The 25,105-nt window shown below is 47.3% G+C and overlaps 2 protein-coding genes and 1 pseudogene across 2 annotated transcripts; all 3 read left to right on the top strand.

Annotated features, from left to right (window-relative positions):
* Window positions 1-350: 350 nt before the first annotated feature.
* On the top strand, window positions 351-9,697 carry LOC120017413 (lymphocyte-specific helicase-like). The gene is made up of 22 exons (XM_038960160.1): window positions 351-429; window positions 1,925-2,043; window positions 2,141-2,263; window positions 3,817-3,858; window positions 3,964-3,988; window positions 4,107-4,168; window positions 4,255-4,296; window positions 4,429-4,650; window positions 4,735-4,917; window positions 5,066-5,209; window positions 5,345-5,541; window positions 5,644-5,740; window positions 5,831-5,992; window positions 6,139-6,281; window positions 6,542-6,686; window positions 6,897-6,980; window positions 7,099-7,218; window positions 7,359-7,475; window positions 7,591-7,750; window positions 8,488-8,584; window positions 8,691-8,767; window positions 9,013-9,697. Exons 1-22 carry the CDS (start codon window positions 351-353, stop codon window positions 9,105-9,107), a joined length of 2,535 nt encoding a protein of 844 aa, XP_038816088.1. The 3' UTR covers window positions 9,108-9,697.
* A 1,251-nt stretch (window positions 9,698-10,948) lies between these two features.
* Window positions 10,949-22,758, top strand: LOC120017412 (annotated as a pseudogene).
* Window positions 22,759-22,775: 17 nt separating this feature from the next.
* calhm2.1 (calcium homeostasis modulator family member 2, tandem duplicate 1) lies at window positions 22,776-24,132 on the top strand. Its single transcript, XM_039018290.1, has 2 exons — window positions 22,776-23,382; window positions 23,611-24,132. Exons 1-2 carry the CDS (start codon window positions 22,837-22,839, stop codon window positions 24,022-24,024), a joined length of 960 nt encoding a protein of 319 aa, XP_038874218.1. The 5' UTR covers window positions 22,776-22,836; the 3' UTR covers window positions 24,025-24,132.
* Window positions 24,133-25,105: the final 973 nt, after the last annotated feature.

Here is a 25,105-nt window from a genome sequence, read left to right as displayed (position 1 = left end):
TGTTTGCATAACTTGCTATATCTAGCTAGTTCTTCCTAAAATAAATATCCCAGGGAAATAGTTTATTTTGCTACATATCTAGTTTTCCTGTTTTTCCAATATGAGTTGGTAAGTCCTGTTTTGTTTCAAAACGGTCTTTGTGCAAGCAACTACCGTTAGATTTAACCTAGGGCTAGGCTAAGCCCTAGCTAGCTAAAGTTAAATCGCTATGACGTTGATAACGTTAGTGTAGCTTCAAGGCTAGCTAGCTGAACTGCTTACTTGCCATACAGTTTACACATGCACGGTTATTTGTCTCACTCTCATTAATTTAATATTTACTCAACAGCGTAAAGGGAGAAACCCGAAGCATGTCTCCTCATTGTCCGAAGCCTAACGAATCTGAAGAACCGCTGGGTACAGCTATGGAGGAGACTTTGCCTGAAAGTGGTAAGTGAAGACACTTATTCATTGGCCATCGGTGGCTTACTAACGTGTAGTAGCTACTACCCTTAGAGGTTGCCTCCTAATGACAATTCTTCCCTTCATTTAAATTATAACCATATACGATTTATATAGAAAAGTAAGTGGACACCCCTTCAAAATAGCCGATAAGGCTATTTCAGCCACACCCGTTGCAAACAGGTGTATTAACACAGCCATGCAATCTCCAGAGACCAACATTGGCAGTAGAATGGCCTTCGTGAATAGCTGTGACTTTCAATGTGGCACCATCATAGGATGTCACCAAGTCAGTTCATCAAATGTTTTGCCCTGGTCAACTGTAAGTGCTGTTATTGGGAAGTGGAAAAGTGTAGGAGCAACAACGTCTCAGCTGTGAAGTGGTAGGCCACACAAGCTTGCGGAACGGAACCACAGAGTGCTGAAGCATGTAAAAATCACCTGTATTCGGTTGCAACACACTACCGAGTTCCAAACTGCCTCTGGAAGCAACGTCAGCATAAGAACTGTTTGTCGGGAGCTTGTCAAAGGAGGTGTTTCCATGGCGAAGGAGGCGTGCACAAGCCTAAGATCACCATGCGCAATGCCAAGCTTCGGCTGGAGTGGTGTAAAGCACGCCGCCATTGGACTCTGGAGCAGTGGAGTGATGAATCACTCTTCATCATCTGGCGGTCCGCCATTCAGATCTGGGTTTGGAAGATGCCAGGAAAATGCTACCTGCCCCAATGGGTAGTGCCAACTGAAGTTTGATGGTGGAGGAATAATGGTCTGGGGCTGTTTTTCATGGTTCGGCCTAGGTTCCTTAGTTGCAGTGAAGGGAAATCTGAATGCTATAGCGTAGAATGACATTCCAAATCAAATTTTATTTGTTACGTGCCGAATACAGTAGGTGTAGACTTTACCGTGAAATGCTTACATACAAGCCCTTAACCAACAATGCAGTTCAAGACAGAGGTAAGAAAATATTTACTAAATAAAGGTAAAAAGTAATGCAATAAAATAACAAGGCTATATACAGGGGGTACCGGTGCGGTGGGACATTCTAGAAGATTCTGTATTTTGTGGCAACGGTTTGGGAAGGCCCTTTCCTGTTTCAGCATGACAATGCCCCGTGCACAAAGCGAGGTCCATACAGAAATGGTTTATCGATCATGTGAAAGAACTTTTCTGGCCTGCACAGAGCCCTGACCTCAACCCCATCGAACACATTTTGGATTAATTGGAACGCTGACTGCATGCCAGGCTTAATGGGCCAACATCATTGCCAACCTCACTAATGCTCTTGTGGCTGAATGGAAGCAAGTCCCTGCAATTTTACAACATCTAGTGGAAAGTTTTCCCAGGAGAGTGGAGGCTGTTATAACAGCAAAGGGGGGACCAACTCCATATTAATGCCCATGATTTTGGAATGAGATGTTTGGCGAGCGGGTGTCCACATACTTTTGGTCATGTAGTGTACGTTAACCATATCACCACTCAGCAGCTGCAAGTGTGAAAGCTGAAGATGTAGTGTCTGCAGTTGTCATCACAAAAGAGATGGAGGAAGAGGAGAAGCAGTTGATGGAGAAAGGAGAGAAACAAGAAGAGGAGATGATGAAAAAGGTTAGTTTTTTGTTGTTGAAAAACAATGTCTGAACAACTGTAGTGATGTTGGGGGTAATGTTTTCAATGGCCAACATTTGCCCCTTTTTTCCCCAAGGCTCGAGAAGCTCGGGAGAAGGAATCTCATGACATTCGCTTCAAGAGACTGCAACACTTGCTGGAGAAAAGTAACATCTATTCCAAATTCCTTCTTACCAAGATGGAGCAACAGCAGCAGGAGGTAAGTCCTAATACCGGTGGAATATTAGAAGTACCTCTTGCACAGCTTTTATACGACTACTACCTATCCATAGATGTGATTTGATCATGTTACAACTAATGAGTGACAGGTGAACAAATACGAATGAGAACAGGAATCTAGGCTGTCACTACCTAAGCTCCTTAGCTTTGCTGTTTCCAGGCCTCCTTTGGGGTCCTGTTCATGCATAACTCTGCTGTATCTATCCTTAATTGTGGATAATTGCTTTCCAACTCGTGATTGTCTGAAAATGCATAGAAACACATACAGTACCAGTTAAAAGTTTGAACACACCTACTCATTCAAAGATTTTTCTTTATTCTTACTATTTTCTACATTGTAGAATAATAGTGAAGACATCAAAACCATGAACTAACACATGGAATCATGTAGTAGCCAAAAAAGTGTTAAACCAAAATATATTTTAAGTTTGAGATTCTTCAAATTAGCCTTGACAGCTTTGCACATTCTCTCAACCAGCTTCACCTGGAATGCTTTTCCAACAGTCTTGAAGGAGTTGCTGAGCACTTGTTGGCTGCTTTTCCTTCACTCTGCGGTCCAACTCATCCCAACCCATCTCAATTGGGTTGAGGTCGGGTGATTGTGGAGGCCAGGTCATCTTATGCAGCACTCCATCACTCTCCTTGGTCAAATATCCCTTACACAGCCTGGAGGTGTGTTGGGTCATTGTCCTGTTGAAAAACAAATGATAGTCCCACTAGGCGCAAACCAGATGGGATGGCGTATCGCTGCAGAATGCTGTGGTAGCCATGCTGGTTAAGTGTGCCTTGAATTCTAAATAAATTACTGACAGTGTCACCAGCAAAGCACCATCACACCTCCTCTTACATGCTTCATGGTGGGAACCACAGATCATCCGTTCACCTACACAGCGGTTGGAACCAAACATCTCAGATTTGTGCTCATCAGAACAAAGAACAGATTTCCACCAGTCAAATGTCCAATGCCTGTTTTTTTTTGGCCCAAGCCAGTCTCTTCTTATTATTGGTGTCCTATAGTGGTTTGCAGCAATTTGACCATGAAGGCCTGATTCACCCAGTCTCTGAACAGTTGATGTTGAGATGTGTCTGTTACTTTAACTCTGTGAAGCATTTATTTGGGCTGCAATCTGAGGTGCAGTTAACTCTAATGAACTTGTCCTCTGCAGCAGAGGTAACTGGGTCTTCCTTTCCTGTGGCGGTCCCCGCGAGAGTCAACATAGCGCTTGATGGTTTTTGCGACTGCACTTGAAGAAACTTCAAAATTCTTGAAATGTTCCATATTGACTGACCTTCATGTCTTACAGTAATGATGGACTGTCGTTTGTCTTTGCTTATTTGAGCTGTTCTTGTCATATGTTATTTCATAGTGTTGATGTCTTCACTATTCTACAGTGTAGAAAACAGTAAAAATAAAGAAACCCTGCAATGAGTAGGTGTGTCCAAACTTTTGACTGGTACTATATATCTACCCAAGTAGTCTGAATAGTATTTGAAAAAGCAGTGTTTAACAGTACATTTTCCCTATAAACCCAGGAAATGCTGAAGAAAGAGAGACTGGAAAAGAAGACACAAAAGGTGAGTGAGTTTTCCATTCCTATGAGTGTTTTTTGTTATGTTTCTGTGATTTATTGCTGCCAGCAGCTCCTTAATCACTAAACATATACAATTTTCTTGTCACAGGGCACTGGCAAAAAGACTGGAAGAGGTAGGCAGCACTTGTGTCCTGTTACGTTGCATCATGAACACTGAAATCCTCTAGTTGATGTTGAAACACAATTTTATATTGACGATATCCAACTCCTGAATTTGTCTGTTTTTTTCAGTTGGAAGAAAGAAAAGGGAGAGGGAGGAAGATTACAAAATTGCTGATGTCATGTCTAAAGAGGTAAGGGTGTCCGTCTCTTTTTGAAATGTAGAAATGCCTATTTCACGCTTTTTTTGCATATGTCATTTTTTTGCTTTTTGTTTCAGGAAATTATGTCCAAGGCCAAGAAACCTAAAGTGGAGGATGAGGTAAAGGACTTTTGTTTATACACCGCAAGGAGCATTTTTGAACTGATTGTTACTCTTAGACTCAAGAACTTGGGAGAGTGTTGATGTTCCAGATGCTCTAATGTCAATATATCTGTCCGTGAATAACAGGAGGTCCTTGGGAAGAAGAAGCTAGAAGCGGAGGACATTGAAAAGATGAGTGACTCAAATGCTGACATAAAGGGCCGTCTGTCGGAGGCTGTGAGAGACCATGCCAAACAACTGCTGGACCCAGACAGGAAAGTGAACGGGCAGGCCGTGCTCGCCCAGCAGCCCCTGCTCTTCACTGGGGGAGTCATGAGGTCGTACCAGATAGAGGGCGTGGAGTGGCTCAGGGTAAGTGGGCTGCTGATTATGCCCATTTTGTTTGATCATAGAGATATTTCGTTATAACCTTGATGTGTATTTTGTTTTCTCCAGATGTTGTGGGAGAATGGTATCAATGGGATCCTGGCAGATGAGATGGGTCTGGGGAAGACCATCCAGTGCATTGCCCATGTGGCCATGATGCTGGAGAGAAAGGTGCTGGGACCCTTCTTGGTGGTGGCCCCCCTGTCCACTCTGCCCAACTGGATCAACGAGTTCAAGCGCTTCACTCCAGAGGTTAAAAATATATATATATTCAAAGTATTACAGAAGTTGTGCAATTGATACCATTTGAAAGTGGTGATGCATATGACATATTCAATGCCAATCAATTAATGTTTTTTTTTTTCCACTGTTCAATTCCTTGTTCATGTTGAATTGTAAGGTGTCAGTACAGCTGTACCATGGGCCTGCTAAGGAGAGGATGTTGTTGTTAAAGCAGATTCGTAAGCCCCAGGGGCCTCACAACATGTGTCCTGTGGTGGTCACTTCCTTTGAGATTGCTATGATAGACAGGAAGTTTCTGCAGGTAAGCCCAACTCCCCTACTCATATCATGTAAGCTGTAAAAGTTGCATGTATTAAATTTGCCTTCCTCAAGTTGTGCAACCTATTTAACCCATTCAGCATCTCACTGATAACCCCCTCTTGCTGTTCCTCCCCAGCGCTTCCAGTGGAAGTACCTGATCGTGGACGAGGGCCACAGGATCAAGAACCTGAACTGCCGACTGGTGAGGGAGCTGAAGATGCTGCCCACGGACAACAAACTGCTCCTGACAGGCACGCCGCTGCAGAACAACCTGGCTGAGCTCTGGTCACTGCTCAACTTCCTCCTGCCTGAGGTGTTTGACGACCTCAAGAGGTAAGGGACATGTCTGTATGTTTGCCTCTACTGTTGGAATGGAACTACAGAATGTTTTTATTTTGCCTTGTAAACTTAATTGCAGTTTACTTATCTCTACAGCTTTGAGTCGTGGTTTGACATCGACACCATCGGATCGAATGCAAAAAAAGTTGTGGCTATCGAACGAGAGCAGAACATCCTGCACATGCTCCACCAGGTAAGCCCTCTGACTAGCTCTGCAATTCACTGGGAAAGGTAAAACGGTTAAACCAGTAGGGAGATTGTCCATAAACTCTTTCATCTGCAGATTCTGACGCCGTTCCTGCTAAGAAGACTGAAGTCTGACGTGACGTTGGAGGTGCCGCCCAAGAAAGAGATTGTTGTGTACGCCCCACTTACTGCCAAACAGGAGTCTTTTTACACTGCTGTGGTCAACAAGACCATTGCCAAAATGCTGGGCCAGGAGAAGGTAAGACCTTCAGTTCACCGCTACACTGTCATATGGGTTAAACTATAGAAAAACAAGGGTATAGAATGGGAATCAAATATTGGCGACTTCTTCTGAGGCCATGCTTTGTTTTGAAAGATGTTTCTAAGAGACGTGTCCCCTTTCAGGGGGAGGCCCCAGTGGTGCTGACGACCGACGGCAGGCCTAAGCGCAGGACCAGGAGGCCTGTGGACTACAAAGAGACTGATGGTGACACGCCCTACGACCTGGAGAAGTACCTGGAGAGGGTTCAGAAAGAGGCAGAGCTGAGGTCAGAATCTCCTCTACTATGGTAGTGTTCTGTGTGACGCAAACAATGCTGTGCCCATAAATAGGATGATTCTATTGTTATGGCTGTGCCTTTACATAATAGGTCATATCAATTGTAGTTTATCAAGTCTGTATAATTTCTATGTTTTTGTGAATGTCAACCGCATTTTAATGTCACCTCTTAATATAAATGAACCATAAAGACTAGAGTGATATTTGCCCCAGCAGTGGTGTAACGTGTGACCGATCTCTCCTCTCCAGCCCCGCCCCGGTGGTGGACGTGCAGATGCCCCTGGACTCCCAGATTAACCTGAAACTGCAGAACATCCTCATGCTGCTGAAGAGGTGCTGTAACCACCCCTACCTCATAGAGTACCCACTGGACCCGGCCACTCAGGAGTTCAAGGTAAAGGCCCCGCTGGATTTCAATGGCTACTGCCACAAAATGATGTAGAAATGACACGGCCAATGAATGTTGTAGGTGCATTCATGACTTCTCATCGCAGCTAAGTAGAGGCTTTTGTCAGAGCGTTTAGGGTGTTGGACTGCCATCTGGTGTAGCTCATTTTGTAAATGCATTGTCTTGTTTTTCACCCTCAATCTCTTTCCCCTGCAGATTGATGAGCAACTGGTGCACACCTCTGGGAAGTTCCTTATTCTAGACAGAATGCTGCCAGAGCTGAAGAAGAGGGGACACAAGGTAAACTGACAAATTCTTTGTCAAGTGTTGGATTTTAATACCCCAGCCTTTTTGCTTGAATATGTATTTATTGAGAGATGCTTGTGACCACTTCTGACTCGACATTGCGGACAAACAGGTGCTGATTTTCAGCCAGATGACGTCCATCTTGGATATCCTAATGGACTACTGCTACCTGCGTGGTTACCAGTACAGCCGACTGGACGGGACAATGGCTTATGCCGAGAGAGAGGAGAACGTGAGTAGCGGCAGGGTCTGCTCCCCACAAAGGAATTACCCTTAAAGCACTCTGCCATGAATCAGTCATACAGCTCTTATAATCATGTGGCAGTCTCCTTTCTTGTGCTGTGCAATTATCCCTCCATATTTTCTTTGCAGATGACAAAGTTCTCGTCTGACCCAGAGGTGTTCCTCTTCCTACTGAGCACCAGAGCAGGTGGCCTGGGCATCAACCTGACTGCTGCTGACACCGTCATCATCTTTGACAGTGACTGGGTAGGTGTAGAACTCTTGCTCTCTGGATGAGTGCAACAAACGTTGCCTACTACTATTTGTTTGGTACTGACTGGTATTGTGCCATACGATAATGAATGGACTCTTCTTCTGTCAGAACCCCCAGGCAGACCTGCAGGCCCAGGATAGGTGCCACCGTATCGGGCAGACCAAACCCGTGGTGGTGTATCGCCTGGTCACGGCCAACACCATCGACCAGAAGATCCTGGAGAGAGCCTCAGCCAAGAGGAAACTGGAGAAGATGGTCATTCACAAGAGTGTGTAGAGTACCACATCCAGGACACCACTATTACATTGAGGGAAATCTAAAACCCACATGAATGGAAGATGTATTAAAGCAGGGATGGGCAACTGGTGGCCTGGCCCATCTTTTGTAGGCCCATGGACCAAGTTAAAATGGTAGAATACACATGGTGCAATTTAGACATTTGGTTTTGAATCAGCAGTTTCTCTTGTCAGTCACTAAGGGTCACTCACCCTTGTCAGCCAACATTTTTTAGCTGGCTAGACTAATTTACCAACCTATCTAAACTTATATTAATCATGGTCGAATACCGACCAGGTAGCCCCCATTGATTTGGTTAGTCACACTCACTCAGATGTCATATTAAAAACTGCAGACAATTCTCCACCTTATGGCAAAATTGCAGGAAATGAACTCAAACTTAATGTTTATATCTGCTGTCAAGAGGGGCTGCTAAAATGTTTTGCTAACAAGGGGTGGGCGGGCAACAATTTTGCTTTGGGCACCGAAAATGCAAGGGCCGGCTCTGACTGCACATGTGGGTATGCAGACCCACGAGCCACTGCTGCCGCTCATGAGGAGTTCAGATTTTTATTGGCGGCCCCCACCCCCATCAGTTGCCCCTCCCTGCATTAGAGATGCTAGATATTTCAGAACTGAGTATTGTAGCTGTGATTTAAAAAAAAAAAAAAAAAAAAAAAAAAAATGCATGTGTTCATATTTTGGTACTTTTTTTTTTTTAATCTTCAGACAAATTCAAAGGAGGAAAAGCTGAGCTCAAACAGACCAAGAGCTGCGTTGACGTGTCCGAGCTGATGGATCTTCTCAGCGCAAGAGATTACGAGAAGTACGAGATTGTCGATCAATGTTCATTATGAAACTCACTAGAGGAAATGTCAAATGTATAGTAAGTTGGTCGAAGTCTCTTGTTATTTAATGACGGTCTTTCTCAGGGAGGTGAAAAGCACCACGGGGAAGGTCATTAGTGACAAGGACCTGGAGTTTCTGCTGGACCGCAGTGACCTACTAGGTGAGTTCTATTAAAAACACCTACTGTCATGGAATGGGATGTCGTGGTGCTTTTCTAGAATGTAACGTTGACATACATGCTTCACAATATACTCAGATCCTGTGTCCTTTGTCAGCATGCTTTACCACTGTAGAGCTCCAGTGCCGTCCCCTGTAGAATGGCCCCCTGACGAAACCTCTATCGTCATAAACCTAGCTTTTGTTTGGGCTCAATTGTATGAAATGTAATCATTTGCCTCCTTCCAGACAAGGCCAAGAGGAGCTCAAAACCGGAGAAGGTTGGAGTCTTCAAGGTTATCGAAGCCAAGGAATCATCTCAGATCAACTTGACCAGAGTTTGAAAGAAGACGAGCTACTCCTAAAGGCATAACCAAAAAGATCTTGAGCTAGTTCCTAAGGGTCCACAACGCTGGTTATAATACTGAGACTGAAACCCGAGGACTTAGTCAAGCCGTCCTCCTAAAACAACTTTTTATACTAGAAGAAAGTGTATTTCATTGTAAAGTTTATGCGTCTGTTATTAACTGCCTTTGTGTTAAAGTTTATTTTTGTCGTAGAGTTTGTCAAATACTGTTGGTTATAGTGGAGACTGAAACCAGTCTTCCAGAAGCTGTTTATATATAACAAAGTATTCTTAAAGCTTTGACATCTTTCTTACCTGCCATTGTTATTATTTTTGTTGTAGAGTTGGATACTGTTTGGACTTTTTAAACCACTTGAGGTGCAGTGATTCAGTCACTTGGAAGTCATTTTTTTTGTAAAAGCCCCATTTTTGTGTTGGAACAAATTACTTTTCACAATGCATGTTAAAGTAAATGCTGTACTCATATCTTGTTCAGTTCACTAAATGGGTTAATTGATACTGTATGTTGTTGGACCAGAACTCCAAGCACTTTTATGTAAGGAAAGGTATTTCTTTACAAGCTGAGACATTCCCTTAATTGTTTTGTATGCAAACCCTCTTCTAAAAAATAAACAGTATCTCCTGAATGTGTTATGGTCATGTGAGTTCTATTCCTTATAATAGTGGAATGTGGTGCTGCTTACATACAGACGGTCTGTCAGTAGGCATGTGCCAAAAAAGATGAATGTGCCTTTTGAAAAGGTTATGCATGTTTTCAAATACACATATAAAACAATGTTTGTTACTTATGTCATGGTTGGGGATCAATAAGTGACCCACCAAACAGATCACATACTTAATCAGAGTAAAACACCTGTAGAAAAGACCAGTGATGGAAAAAGTACTCACTTTTCATACTTGAGTAAAAGTAAACATACCTTAATTGAAAGTGACTCAAGTAAAAGTGATTCATCCATTAAAATGCTACTTTAAAAGTATTTGGTTTTAAATATACTTAAGTATCAAAAGTAAAAGTATACATTACAAATTCCTTATATTATCCAAACCGGATGGCATAATTTTCTTATTTTAATGTACGGGTCCACTCCAACACTCAGACATCTACAAATGAAGCATTTGTGTTTAGTGAGGCTGCCGGATCAGACCAGGGATGTTCTCTTGATAAGTGCATGAGTAAAAAGTACATTATTTTCATTAGGAAAGTAGTGAAGTAAACATCAAATATAAATAGTAAAGTATAGATTTGACTTAAATAGTGAAATACAGATATGACTTAAGTACTACTTTAAAGTATTTTTACTTAAGTACTTTACACCACTGGACCTGACAAGAGTACAGCAGTCATTAAAAACATGTTCTGTCATTCAAAGGTCAGTAATTGTTAAACAGTGTTGAATTCGCTTGCACCTGCTCAGTAGGAGCTAGTGAACACACCCTCCATTCTCTCCTAAAGCCTCTGGTGTCAGGGTGCTCAGCCTTGCACACACATTACTGGGGTGTGTTCAAAGAGGACACTAACCTGGCTGGTGCATTTTCAACCTCTCTGCTCGGACTCTTTAGACTACCTCTAAAAAAGCACCAAAAAATACTAGTACGGCAGTGACATTTTGATTCAACACTGGAATTCAGTTGATTCTTTAGTAAGGACTATTTTGTGGTAGGGCAAATCTTACCTACTTGTTTTTAAAATATGGTGTTTACGGTTACTTTCGTACAGTATCTCTGTTCTAGTATCTATTTTGACAGTGTTAACCTAGTTGGACCACTTTACTGGATCATTGTCATATGTGTCCCATAAGCCTTCGGTCTAACTAAACCATGGAACGTCTGAAGTTAGTTCTGCAGTATTTTCAGTCCAGCTCTGCATCTTACTGGCCCTCATCTGCATCGTACTGGCCCTGATCTGCATCGTACTGGCCCTAATCAGTGTGAACCTCTAAACCAGCTTTGACTTCAACTGCCCCTGTATTCCACAATATAACAAACTCTACGCACTGGGGGTGATGTTTGTCCCACCTTTAATATTCTTCTTCCTGGGAATCTTGGGCAATCGACACACGGGAATCATGATGGAAGAATGGTTGAGACCCATTGGGAAAAGAAGCAAAGATCATGCCATTGTCAAGTGAGTTTTCAAGTGCTGCTGTCAAACCACCTCATGTTCCTGTGTTTACTACCACCATTACCACTACCATCACAGCTTTTAGTCCAACAACTACTTCCTGTAATTATTGGGATGTTATAACCCTCTGCAGGTACATGTTCTCTGCCATGATGCATAGGGCTCTACTGGCGCCAATGGTGTGGATTCTGGTCACTCTGCTGGATGGGAAAATCTTCATCTGTGCTTTCAGCATGAGTGTAGACCCCAAACCGTTCTCTGGTAGCTATAACCACAACACCTTTTAATGACAGTATAACCTTAACTAATAGCACTGACTGTATCTCTAACTCTGACTTTGACCCAAGCCCTCACCCAGAGTTAAACTAGTCTTGTCCAGTCTAGTCTTGTAACATTCTAACTTCTACTCAAACACTAACTTTACATTAGTTGTGCTCTATTTTTCCACAGGCATGCCCGACAACACTGGCCTGGACCTGGTCTAGCTCATGGCCAAGGTGCCTTGCGAGGAGGACATGGTCTTCAGGAATATCACATTCCGTAAAGCTGTTTCACGCTACGTGCGCTGCTACTCTCAAGTGAGTGCACTCCCATTTTTAAATAACCCTGAAACTCATGTCTTTACTTTGCGTATTTGAGTTGATGTGTTTAATATTCAAATCGGCAAAAATGTGGTTGCACTGTTCAGGTAGGTAGGCTTTTGTTAGTCCCTTGTACACTCAAATCCTACTCCTAAATGCGGGGGTGTCCAAAACAATCGTACTGATGACTAATGTCCTCCATTCTCTATTCCGAATGCCAACGCTTTATACTATACTTCCCTGACAGGCGATTGGATGGTCTATCCTCCTCTTCTTCATGTCACGTTCCTGACCTGTTTTCTGTTAGTTGTGTATGTGTTAGTTGGTCAGGACGTGAGTTTGGGTGGGCAGTCTATGTTTTCTGTTTCTATGTTGGTTTAAAGGGTGACCTGATATGGCTCTCAATTAGAGGCAGGTGGTTGTCATTTCCTCTGATTGAGAGTCATATTAAGGTAGGTGTTTTCACACTGTTTGTTGTGGGTGGTTGTCTCCTGTGTCTGTGTAAGTGTATGTTACGCCACACGGGACTGTTTTCGGTTTTGTTTGTTCGTTCGTTTTATGTAGTCAGTTTTCCTGTTATTGCGTTCTTCACGTTATATGTAAGTTCGTGTCCAGGTCTGTTGACTGCGTTTGTTATTTTGTAAATTCTCAAGTGTTTCGTGTTCGTCGTGTTTTCTGTTTTGTTTAATAAATATTATGTCGAACTACAACGCTGCAGTTTGGTCAAATCACTACTCCTCCTCTTCGGATGAAGAGGAGGAGGAAAGCCGTTACAGAACCACCCACCGATCCAGAACCAAGCAGCGTGAGTTCGAGCAGTGGACATGGGAGGACGTGTTAAATGGAAAAGGTTGCTACACATGGGAGGAGATCCGAGCTGGAAGAGATCGCCTTCCATGGGAACAGCTGGAGGCGATTAGGAGAGCGGAGGCAACGGAAGAGAGAGACCGGATTTATGAAGGTACGCGGCTAGCGAGGAAGCCCGAGAAGAAACCCCAAAAATTTATTGGGGGGGGGGCTAAGAGGTAGTGGGCCAAGGGCAGGTAGGAGACCTGCGCCCACTTCCCAGGCTAACCGTGGAGAGCGGGAGTACGGGCAGACACCATGTTACGCAGTAGAGCGCACGGTGTCTCCTGTACGTGTGCATAGCCCGGTGCGGGTTATTCCACCTCCCCGCACTGGTAGGGCTAGATTGAGCATTGAGCCAAGTGCCATGAAGCCGGCTCTACATATCTGGCCACCAGTATGTCTCCTTGGGCCGGCTTACATGGCACCAGCCTTAAGCATGGTGTCCCCGGTTCGCCTACATAGCCCGGTGCGGGTTATTCCACCTCCCCGCACTGGTCGGGCGACGGGGAGCATTCAACCAGGTAAGGTTGGGCAGGCTCAATGCTCAAGGGAGCCAGTACGCCTGCACGGTCCGGTATTTCCGGCGCCACCTCCCTGCCCCAGCCCAGTACCACCAGTGCCTACACCACGCACCAGGCTTCCAGTGCGTTTTCAGAGCCCTGTTCCTCCTCCACGCACTCTTCCTATGGTGCGTGTCTCCAGCCCAGTGCCTCCAATTCCGGCACCACGCACTAAGCCACCTGTGCGTCTCCAGAGCCCTGTACACACTGTTCCTTCTCCCCGTACTCGTCCTGATGTGCGTGCCCTCAGCCCGGTGCCACCAGTGCCGGTACCACGCACCAGGCAAATAGTACGCTTTGAGAGTCCAGTGTGCCCTGTCCCTGCTCCCCGCACTAGCATGAAGGTGCGTGTCCTTAGCCCGGTGCCTCCAGTTCCGGCACCACGCACCAGGTCTACAGTGCGTCTCAGCCGGCCAGAGTCTGCCGTCTGCCCAACGGCGCCTGAACTGTCCGTCTGCCAAGCGCCGCATGAACTGCCCGTCTGTATTGAGCCTTCAAAGCCACCCGTCTGCCATGAGCCTGCAAAGCCGCCCGTCTGCCATGAGCCTACAGAGCCTTCCGCCAGACAGGAGCCGCTAGAGCCTTCCGCCAGACAGGAGCCGCTAGAGCCTTCCGCCAGACAGGATCAGCCAGAGCCATCCGTCTCCGCAGCGCCATCTGAGCCATCCGTCTCCGCAGCGCCATCTGAGCCATCCGTCTCCGCAGCGCCGTCTGAGCCATCCGTCTCCGCAGCGCCGTCTGAGCCATCCGTCTCCGCAGCGCCGTCTGAGCCATCCGTCTCCGCAGCGCCGTCTGAGCCATCCGTCTCCGCAGCGCCGTCTGAGCCATCCGTCTCCGCAGCGCCGTCTGAGCCATCCGTCTCCGCAGCGCCGTCTGAGCCATCCGTCTCCCCAGCGCCGTCTGAGCCATCCGTCTCCCCAGCGCCGTCTGAGCCATCCGTCTCCCCAGCGCCGTCTGAGCCATCCGTCTCCCCAGCGCCGTCTGAGCCATCCGTCTCCCCAGCGCGGTCTGAGCCATCCGTCTCCCCAGCGCGGTCTGAGCCATCCGTCTGTCCCGAGCCGTCTGAGCCGCCCGTCTGTCCCGAGCCGTCTGAGCCGCCCGTCTGTCCCGAGCCGTCAGAGCCGTTAGTCAGTCAGGAGCCGCTAGAGCCATTCGTCAGTCAGGATCTGCCAGAGCCGCCAACCAGACAGGATCTGCCAGAGCCGCCAACCAGACAGGATCTGCCAGAGCCGCCAACCAGACAGGATCTGCCAGAGCCGCCAACCAGACAGGATCTGCCAGAGCCGCCAGCCAGCCATGAGCGTCCAGAGCCGCCAGCCAGCCATGAGCGTCCAGAGCCGTCAGCCAGCCATGAGCGTCCAGAGCCGTCAGCCAGCCATGAGCGTCCAGAGCCGTCAGCCAGCCATGAGCGTCCAGAGCCGTCAGCCAGCCATGAGCGTCCAGAGCCGTCAGCCAGCCATGAGCGTCCAGAGCCGTCAGCCAGCCATGAGCGTCCAGAGCCGTCAGCCAGTCATGAGCTGCCCCTCAGCCCAGAGCGGCCATTTATCCAGAACTGCCCCTCAGTCCAGAGCTGTCTCTCTGTCCGGAGCTGCCCCTCTATCCTGAGCTACCTCTCTATTCTGACCTACCTCTCTGTCCTGTGCTATATCTCTGTCCTGAGCTACCTTATCCCGGTGCTGCCCCTTGTCCCGGTGCTGCCCCTTATATTAAGGTTACCATTAAAATTAAGTGGGTGTAAGATGAGGGTGGTCATTCTAAGGGGGAGACGTAAGCTGGGATTGACTATGGTGGGGTGGGGACCTCGCCCAGAGCCTGTGTCATGTTTTGTCATTGATTATCATGTCTTGTCCCTGTGCTTCCCTTCTATTCGTTTCCCTCTGCTGGTCTTATTAGGTTCTTTCCCTCTTTCTATCCCTCTCTCTCCCCCTCCCTCTCTCCCTCTCTCGCTCTCTCTCTCTATCGTTCCGTTCCTGCTCCCAGCTGTTCCTCATTCTCCTAACTACCTCATTTACTCTTTCACACCTGTCCCCTATTTTGCCCTCTGATTAGAGTCCCTATTTCTCCCTCTGTTTTCCGCTTCTGTCCTTGTCGGATCCTTGTTTGATGTTTGCTGTTCTGTGTCCTTGTTCCGCCCTGTCGTGTTTTTGCCTTCTTCAGATGCTGCGTGTGAGCAGGTGTCTATGTCAGCTACGGCCTGTGCCTTCCCGAAGCGACCTGCAGTCTGTGGTCGCGTCTCCAGTCGTTCCTCTCTACTGACGAGAGGATTTCAGTTTTCCTGTTTTGTATTTACCTAAGATAATTTCCAGGAGTATCGTTTTTGTTTAAGACAGGAATAAAGACTCTGTTTCTGTTAAGTCGCTTTTGGGTCCTCATTCACCAGCATAACAGAAGGATCCGACCAAGAATGGACCCAGCGACTACGGATTCTCGCAACACTGCCATCGAGATCCAGGGAGCAATGCTCGGCAGACACGAGCAGGAATTGTCTGCTGCTCGTCATGCCGTTGAGACCCTGGCCGCTCAGGTCTCCAACCTCTCAGGACAGTTTCAGAGTCTTCGTCTCGTGCCACCTGCTACTTCCTGGTCTTCCGAGTCTCCGGAACCTAGGGTTAATAACCCACCATGTTACTCTGGGCAACCCACTGAGTGCCGCTCCTTTCTCACCCAGTGTGATATTGTGTTCTCTCTCCAGCCCAACACATACTCGAGAGAGAGCTCGGATCGCCTACGTCATATCACTCCTTACTGGTCGGGCTCGGGAGTGGGGCACAGCTATCTGGGAGGCAAGGGCTGAGTGTACTAACGATTATCAGAACTTTAAAGAGGAGATGATACGGGTTTTTGATCGTTCAGTTTTTGGGAAGGAGGCTTCCAGGGCCCTGGCTTCCCTATGTCAAGGTGATCGATCCATAACGGATTACTCTATAGAGTTTCGCACTCTTGCTGCCTCCAGTGACTGGAACGAGCCGGCGTTGCTCGCTCGTTTTCTGGAGGGACTCCACGCTGAGGTTAAAGATGAGATTCTCTCCCGGGAGGTTCCTTCCAGCGTGGACTCTTTGATTGCACTCGCCATCCGCATAGAACGACGGGTAGATCTTCGTCACCGAGCTCGTGGAGGAGAGCTCGCGTTAACGGTGTTCCCCCTCTCCGCATCTCAACCATCTCCTCCCACCGGCTCAGAGACTGAGCCCATGCAGCTGGGAGGTATTCGCATCTCGACTAAGGAGAGGGAACGGAGAATCACCAACCGCCTTTGCCTCTATTGCGGTTCTGCTGGACATTTTGTTATTTCATGTCCAGTAAAAGCCAGAGCTCATCAGTAAGCGGAGGGCTACTGGTGAGCGCTACTACTCAGGTCTCTCCATCAAGATCCTGTACTACCTTGTTGGTCCATCTACGCTGGTCTGGTTCGGCTGCTTCCTGCAGTGCCTTGATAGACTCTGGGGCTGAGGGTTGTTTTATGGACGAAGCATGGGCTCGGAAACATGACATTCCTCTCAGACAGTTAGGGAAGCCCACGCCCATGTTCGCCTTAGATGGTAGTCTTCTCCCCAGTATCAGATGTGAGACACTACCTTTAACCCTCACAGTATCTGGTAACCACAGTGAGACCATTTCCTTTTTGATTTTTCGTTCACCTTTTACACCTGTTGTTTTGGGTCATCCCTGGCTAGTATGTCATAATCCTTCTATTAATTGGTCTAGTAATTCTATCCTATCCTGGAACGTTTCTTGTCATGTGAAGTGTTTAATGTCTGCTATCCCTCCTGTTTCTTCTGTCCCCTCTTCTCAGGAGGAACCTGGTGATTTGACAGGAGTGCCGGAGGAATATCATGATCTGCGCACGGTCTTCAGTCGGTCCAGAGCCAACTCCCTTCCTCCTCACCGGTCGTATGATTGTTGTATTGATCTCCTTCCGGGAACCACTCCCCCTCGGGGTAGACTATACTCTCTGTCGGCTCCCGAACGTAAGGCTCTCGAGGATTATCTGTCTGTTTCTCTCGACGCCGGTACCGTGGTGCCTTCTTCCTCTCCCGCCGGAGCGGGGTTTTTTTTTGTTAAGAAGAAGGACGGTACTCTGCGCCCCTGCGTGGATTATCGAGGGCTGAATGACATAACGGTTAAGAATCGTTATCCGCTTCCCCTTATGTCGTCAGCCTTCGAGATTCTGCAGGGAGCCAGGTTCTTTACTAAGTTGGACCTTCGTAACGCTTACCATCTCGTGCGCATCAGAGAGGGGGACGAGTGGAAAACGGCGTTTAACACTCCGTTAGGGCATTTTGAATACCGGGTTCTGCCGTTCGGTCTCGCTAATGCTCCAGCTGTCTTTCAGGCATTAGTTAATGATGTACTGAGAGACATGCTGAACATCTTTGTTTTCGTTTACCTTGACGATATCCTGATTTTTTTCACCGTCACTCGAGATTCATGTTCAGCACGTTCGACGTGTACTCCAGCGCCTTTTAGAGAATTGTCTCTACGTGAAGGCTGAGAAGTGCGCCTTTCATGTCTCCTCTGTCACATTTCTCGGTTCTGTTATTTCCGCTGAAGGCATTCAGATGGATCCCGCTAAGGTCCAGGCTGTCAGCGATTGGCCCGTTCCTAAGTCACGTGTCGAGTTGCAGCGCTTTCTCGGTTTCGCTAATTTCTATCGGCGTTTCATTTGTAATTTCGGTCAAGTGGCTGCTCCTCTCACAGCTCTGACTTCTGTCAAGACGTGCTTTAAGTGGTCCGGTTCCGCCCAGGGAGCTTTTGATCTCCTCAAGAAGCGTTTTACATCCGCTCCTATCCTTGTTACTCCTGACGTCACTAAACAATTTATTGTCGAGGTTGACGCTTCAGAGGTGGGCGTGGGAGCCATTCTGTCCCAGCGCTTCCATTCTGACGATAAGGTCCATCCTTGCGCTTATTTTTCTCATCGCCTGTCGCCATCGGAACGCAACTATGATGTGGGTAACCGCGAACTGCTCGCCATCCGCTTAGCCCTAGGCGAATGGCGACAGTGGTTGGAGGGGGCGACCGTCCCTTTTGTCGTTTGGACTGACCATAAGAACCTTGAGTACATCCGTTCTGCCAAACGACTTAATGCACGTCAAGCTCGTTGGGCGTTGTTTTTCGCTCGTTTCGAGTTCGTGATTTCTTATCGCCCGGGAAATAAGAACACCAAGCCTGATGCCTTATCCCGTCTCTTTAGTTCTTCTGTGGCTTCTACCGACCCCGAGGGGATTCTCCCTGAGGGGCGTGTTGTCGGGTTGACTGTCTGGGGAATTGAGAGACAGGTAAAGCAAGCACTCACTCACACTGCGTCGCCGCGCGCTTGTCCTAGTAACCTTCTGTTCGTTCCTGTCTCTACTCGTCTGGCTGTTCTTCAGTGGGCTCACTCTGCCAAGTTAGCTGGCCACCCCGGCGTTCGGGGTACGCTTGCTTCTATTCGCCAGCGGTTTTGGTGGCCTACTCAGGAGCGTGACACGCGCCGTTTCGTGGCTGCTTGTTCGGACTGCGCGCAGACTAAGTCAGGTAACTCTCCTCCTGCCGGTCGTCTCAGACCGCTTCCCATTCCTTCTCGACCATGGTCTCACATCGCCTTAGACTTTATTACCGGTCTGCCTTCGTCTGCGGGGAAGACTGTGATTCTTACGGTTGTCGATAGGTTCTCTAAGGCGGCACATTTCATTCCCCTCGCTAAGCTTCCTTCCGCTAAGGAGACGGCACAAATCATCATTGAGAATGTGTTCAGAATTCATGGCCTCCCGTTAGACGCCGTTTCAGACAGAGGCCCGCAATTCACGTCACAGTTTTGGAGGGAGTTCTGTCGTTTGATTGGTGCTTCCGTCAGTCTCTCTTCCGGGTTTCATCCCCAGTCTAACGGTCAAGCAGAAAGGGCCAATCAGACGATTGGTCGCATATTACGCAGCCTTTCTTTTCGAAACCCTGCGTCTTGGGCAGAACAGCTCCCCTGGGCAGAATACGCTCACAACTCGCTTCCTTCGTCTGCTACCGGGCTATCTCCGTTTCAGAGTAGTCTTGGGTACCAGCCTCCTCTGTTCTCGTCCCAGCTCGCCGAGTCCAGCGTTCCCTCCGCTCAGGCTTTTGTCCAACGTTGTGAGCGCACCTGGAGGAGGGTCAGGTCTGCACTTTGCCGTTACAGGGCGCAGACTGTGAGAGCCGCCAATAAACGTAGGATTAAGAGTCCTAGGTATTGTCGCGGTCAGAGAGTGTGGCTTTCCACTCGTAACCTTCCCCTTACGACAGCTTCTCGCAAGTTGACTCCGCGGTTCATTGGTCCGTTCCGTGTCTCTCAGGTCATCAATCCTGTCGCTGTGCGACTGCTTCTTCCGCGACATCTTCGTCGCGTCCACCCTGTCTTCCATGTCTCCTGTGTCAAGCCTTTTCTTCGCGCCCCCGTTCGTCTTCCCCCCCCCCCGTCCTTGTCGAGGGCGCACCTATTTACAAGGTACGGAAGATCATGGACATGCGTTCTCGGGGACGTGGTCACCAGTACTTAGTGGATTGGGAGGGTTACGGTCCTGAGGAGAGGAGTTGGGTTCCATCTCGGGACGTGCTGGACCGTTCGTTGATTGATGATTTCCTCCGTTGCCGCCAGGGTTCCTCCTCGAGTGCGCCAGGAGGCGCTCGGTGAGTGGGGGGGTACTGTCATGTTTTGTCATTGATTATCATGTCTTGTCCCTGTGCTTCCCTTCTATTCGTTTCCCTCTGCTGGTCTTATTAGGTTCTTTCCCTCTTTCTATCCCTCTCTCTCCCCCTCCCTCTCTCCCTCTCTCGCTCTCTCTCTCTATCGTTCCGTTCCTGCTCCCAGCTGTTCCTCATTCTCCTAACTACCTCATTTACTCTTTCACACCTGTCCCCTATTTTGCCCTCTGATTAGAGTCCCTATTTCTCCCTCTGTTTTCCGCTTCTGTCCTTGTCGGATCCTTGTTTGATGTTTGCTGTTCTGTGTCCTTGTTCCGCCCTGTCGTGTTTTTGCCTTCTTCAGATGCTGCGTGTGAGCAGGTGTCTATGTCAGCTACGGCCTGTGCCTTCCCGAAGCGACCTGCAGTCTGTGGTCGCGTCTCCAGTCGTTCCTCTCTACTGACGAGAGGATTTCAGTTTTCCTGTTTTGTATTTACCTAAGATAATTTCCAGGAGTATCGTTTTTGTTTAAGACAGGAATAAAGACTCTGTTTCTGTTAAGTCGCTTTTGGGTCCTCATTCACCAGCATAACAGCCTGAGCCACCACCGTGGTCAGATGCCCACCCAGACCCTCCCCTAGACTTTGTGCTGGTGCGCCCGGTGTTCGCACCTTGAGGGGGGGGTTATGTCACGTTCCTGACCTGTTTTCTGTTAGTTGTGTATGTGTTAGTTGGTCAGGACGTGAGTTTGGGTGGGCAGTCTATGTTTTCTGTTTCTATGTTGGTTTAAAGGGTGACCTGATATGGCTCTCAATTAGAGGCAGGTGGTTGTCATTTCCTCTGAGAGTCATATTAAGGTAGGTGTTTTCACACTGTTTGTTGTGGGTGGTTGTCTCCTGTGTCTGTGTAAGTGTATGTTACGCCACACGGGACTGTTTTCGGTTTTGTTTGTTCGTTCGTTTTATGTAGTCAGTTTTCCTGTTATTGCGTTCTTCACGTTATATGTAAGTTCGTGTCCAGGTCTGTTGACTGCGTTTGTTATTTTGTAAATTCTCAAGTGTTTCGTGTTCGTCGTGTTTTCTGTTTTGTTTAATAAATATTATGTCGAACTACAACGCTGCAGTTTGGTCAAATCACTACTCCTCCTTTTCGGATGAAGAGGAGGAGGAACGCCGTTACACTTCATTCTTTTGAGTGCACTGGGCCGTCTCATCTAGCCCTGCTTCAATGACCATGCCACCATCCTTCACACACGCTTACTGGAGCAACTACCTGGACATCGAGCAGAAGCCCTTCGACTAGACGTGCGTGCTGCGGTTTTGCCCGCAAGTGCGTGGTGCAGTTCAAGTGCGTGGTGCAGTTCAAGTGCGTGGTGCAGTTCAAGTGCGTGGTGCAGTTCAAGTGCGTGGTGCAGTTCTTCAAGTGCGTGGTGCAGTTCTTCAAGTGCGTGGTGCAGTTCTTCAAGTGCGTGGTGCAGTTCTTCAAGTGCGTGGTGCAGTTCTTCAAGGGCATGCGGGAAGACGCAGTGCTAAGACTGCCTCTCTCACCCGAAGTCAGGTACAGGAGGAAAGAAGATATGGTGGAAGAGGAGGAGGAGAGACTCCATGGGATTACCAAGCAGGAACAGATGGATCAGCTGCTTCAAACATGGTTCCAGTGTAAGCCTGAGCTGGATGTTACTAGAATGACCAACAGGCCTAGTGTGTGTCACCTGGGAGGACGACAATGGAAAAACCCTCTACTCAGACATTTGTGTGTGTGTGTGTGTGTGTGTAAATAGTACTTATTCGCTTATTACTGTTTTCCATGGGCTGCATACTATACATTCAACACAATTATGTCTAAACTATTCATTAGAGAGTGGACCTAGAAGCTATGTGCCTGGGGGTATTGGAATGTGCTGGGATTTAGACTGACTTGTTCTGCATAGTTCATTTTACATACTGCTCAACTCCATGGATATCAGACAGATGCAAATTAGAGATGGACTGAGTTATTCAACACTTTACATTATGCTATTTATTCTTCAAAAGGTACCTGGTACTAATGGTGATAGATTTAATGAAAGTGGGCAACTGTAATTAAAAGTAATTAATTGGTTACTACTGTGTAATTACCATTTTACCATACATGTGTTTTGGTAAACAACTGGTAATTTCTGTACTGTAAAATAAAGTGCAATTGAATATTGTTTATATTTTATGTGTAGTTCCTTACATGTAGTCAGTTGCTCTGAGATAGTAGTCAGCTTGCAGCCACCATGTTGCTCTGTGATCATTCAACACATGTTTTCAGTTAAAAAAATAAACTTTTTTTCCACTGGGAGAGGAAACCGGAGGGCAGTTCCTGACGATGAGTCACTGAACATGCCCAGACCCCAGACAACACACACGAAGAGGAATGTTTCTCCCCCCGAACCTACCAGCATGGACTCTTTGGTACTTTAGGAAATCATATACCCATTTTTGCTTTTACTCACAGATTTTGTTTTTCAACCGTTCTACACAAAGAATGTACCTCAAATATCCTATCTCCCGGCTATAGAATGTAAGTTTGCATGACTTCATTGATTCCAGATTTTCTTCTCTGTTCTTTTCCTGTGGAATCACATGGCTTGTTTTAAGGCTTTAGCTCTACACAGAATGTGCTAGTATGAACCAATGCTAAAGTTATGCAGTTGATCTGCGTCAGTTTACCAGGAAATACATGTATAAACATAATTTTATGTTCTTCGATAAAATCCAATCCATTAGTCAATGAAGTAGGCATTCCCAGTTGTTGCAGCCTCAATTACCAATGCATAGAATGCTCTCATCACCAGATTATTTTACCGGGCAGCTCAGATTACAAAGATCTCATGTATCTCCCTCACTTTCTATAGCGTGACTCCCCAGTGTGCAAGCTCCAAAATAGGAAAACCCTCCATTGCTCTCCAGTGTCAGACAACACACCAAACATTTCAAAATGGCTGCTCTCATCACAGAGAACTTCAAGTTTGTCTCGCTCTTCTTCAAGAGCAAGGATGTAATGATCTTCAATGGCCTGATAGCCCTGGGCACGGTGGCCAGTCAGACCATGTACAACATATTTGCCTTCGACTGCCCGTGCTCCTCCGGGCGGAACTATCTCTATGGCCTGGCAGCCATCGGGGTGCCCGCTCTGGCATTCTACCTCGTTGGCATCATGCTGAATAAGAGTACCTGGGATCTGGTGTCTGAGTGCCGCCTCAGGAGGTGCCGGAAACTATCGGGGGCTGCTGCCTTCGCCGTCCTGGGCACTATCATTGGCAGAGCGGCCGTGGCTCCCGTGACGTGGGCTGTCATCTCACTGTTACGTGGGGAGGCCTATGTCTGTGCCCTCAGTGAGTTTGTGGACCCTTCAACCTTGGAGGGTTTTCCCTCTGGACAGGGGTTAGAGGTCATGGCCAGGTTTCCCTGTAAGGCCACGGTCCCACAGGAGATGCAGGGATTTTGGGCGGAGATTGAACGCCGGCTGAAGTATGAGTCTCAGGTATTTAATTTGATCTAAATCCACTATTCCATTTTCTTTTCCTGTGTGTTTGATAACACTATGTTTGTGGCATTATAGTTGGTGGAAAGAGGAAGTACAAATTCAAATGATTTATCACGGTGTCATTACATTAAAAGGCTTATCATTGCCCTTATGTTTCCTGAATTCCTTTCTTGGCTGTTCGGCTTCTCTTCCTGTGGTGACTTGTCATGGTGTTGTTCCTTTCAGCTGCTAGGGTGGCTGATGGTGGCGGGGATGGCAGTGGTTCTGTTCCTCCTGCTGTGCATGAAGCGCTGCTGCTCTCCCCTGGGCTACCAACAGGAGGCGTACTGGTCCCAGTTCCGCTCCAACGAGCACGACCTCTTCCAGCGCACGGCCGACGTGCACTCCCGTATCCTGGCTGTTGAGAGTGTGAAGAGCTACTTTGGCTTCGTGGCCCTGGAAAAAGAGGAGAAACAGCAGCTGGAGGAGCACCAGAGTGCCAGCCCCATCTCTAGTACAGAGTGGAACCGGATCACTGGAATCTGCTTGTACAGAGAGAAAAAGGGATTGCCCCTCTATAGCCGCCTCAACAAGTGGGCTCAATACAGTGTGGAGAACAACATAGACGCCATGGAGAAAGAGATGGACACTCTGAGCTGACTGGCACTGGACACCCCAGTGTTCTTCAGCCATGATCCTGGGAACCCACTGGGAGTGCAGGCTTTTGTTCCAGCCCAGCACTGACACATTCAACTAATTAACTTAATAGTCAAGTCCTTGATTAGTTGAAAGAATCAGGTGTGTAAGCACAGGGCTGGAGCAAAAGCATGCCCACCTGATGTGTCCCCGGGACCAGGGTTGAAGAACACTGACCTAGGTAGATTCGTCTTTTACTTGTATTATCCCACATTTATATTTATAACACCCTTCGGCTAGTGATGGCACATGATAACTATTGGAAGTAAATTGGAATGGACTCAAGTATGGATTGAACTAATGTTCCCAACGTTACACTGTCATTGTTCCCCATTTACTTCTGTTCTCTTCCACTTTTCAAATGGTTGTAATGGTTGATAAAGGACGATAGTATTTTTTCTGAGTTTGTGTTTACATGCTTATTGTGTCTAGTTCAGGGTCCATGTTTAACAGAACATTTTATGCAGGTGTTTTACCCTCCCTCTCAATAAGAGACAAGCTCTCAGACTAGATGGCCTGTTACTGTAACATCCTGCACTTCCAAACATCAGCTCGTAGACAGAGCACCGTTTTCTCTGTCAGGATTCAGTTCTGTTGCTTTTTTCTTCGTAATTTTCCATAAAAACGACCTATTATTCCTGTCGTCCTGAGTATCTCTAAGATGGTCGCTAAATTTGTCTGTCTCTGTCTGTCTGTGTGTGTGTTTATCTGCTTGTCTGTCTGACTATCAGATTCACTGGCTGCCTGATTGTCCGACTGTCAAACCTATCTGAATGTCTGCTTATCTGTATAGGACAGTTATCTGAACTCATCATGAGAGGCCTCAGTTGCTCGCGGGGCTGAGTACCCACATGCCCTCCCCACCCCCCGGCCCATCCCTGGTCTAGAAGCCGTTCATGTGTACCTATCTGTTTGCCTGTTTGTCCTCATGTCTGTCTGTCTGTCTATGTTACCATGGTCGAGTTCCTGCCCAACTGCATTGCATCAACCAAAAGTTGCGTGCCACCACTGCCACGTCATTGACTGTGCAGTCAAGCATCAGATT

The sequence above is a fragment of the Salvelinus namaycush genome, chromosome 22 (assembly GCF_016432855.1).
Source record: "Salvelinus namaycush isolate Seneca chromosome 22, SaNama_1.0, whole genome shotgun sequence".
NCBI lineage: Eukaryota > Metazoa > Chordata > Actinopteri > Salmoniformes > Salmonidae > Salvelinus > Salvelinus namaycush.
The sequence above is the reverse complement of the archived record's forward strand: the minus strand, read 5'-3'. Positions and strand labels throughout refer to the sequence as shown.

Excerpts from the sequence above, each read along its gene's own strand:
- LOC120017413 (XM_038960160.1), top strand. The coding sequence starts at position 351 with ATGTCTCCTCATTGTCCGAAGCCTAACGAATCTGAAGAACCGCTGGGT. Across the intron at positions 430-1,924 it reads GGAGACTTTGCCTGAAAGTG|CTGCAAGTGTGAAAGCTGAA; the intron begins GTAAGTGAAGAC and ends ACCACTCAGCAG. Across the intron at positions 5,210-5,344 it reads TAGACAGGAAGTTTCTGCAG|CGCTTCCAGTGGAAGTACCT; the intron begins GTAAGCCCAACT and ends GTTCCTCCCCAG.
- calhm2.1 (XM_039018290.1), top strand. The coding sequence starts at position 22,837 with ATGGCTGCTCTCATCACAGAGAACTTCAAGTTTGTCTCGCTCTTCTTC. Across the intron at positions 23,383-23,610 it reads GGCTGAAGTATGAGTCTCAG|CTGCTAGGGTGGCTGATGGT; the intron begins GTATTTAATTTG and ends TGTTCCTTTCAG.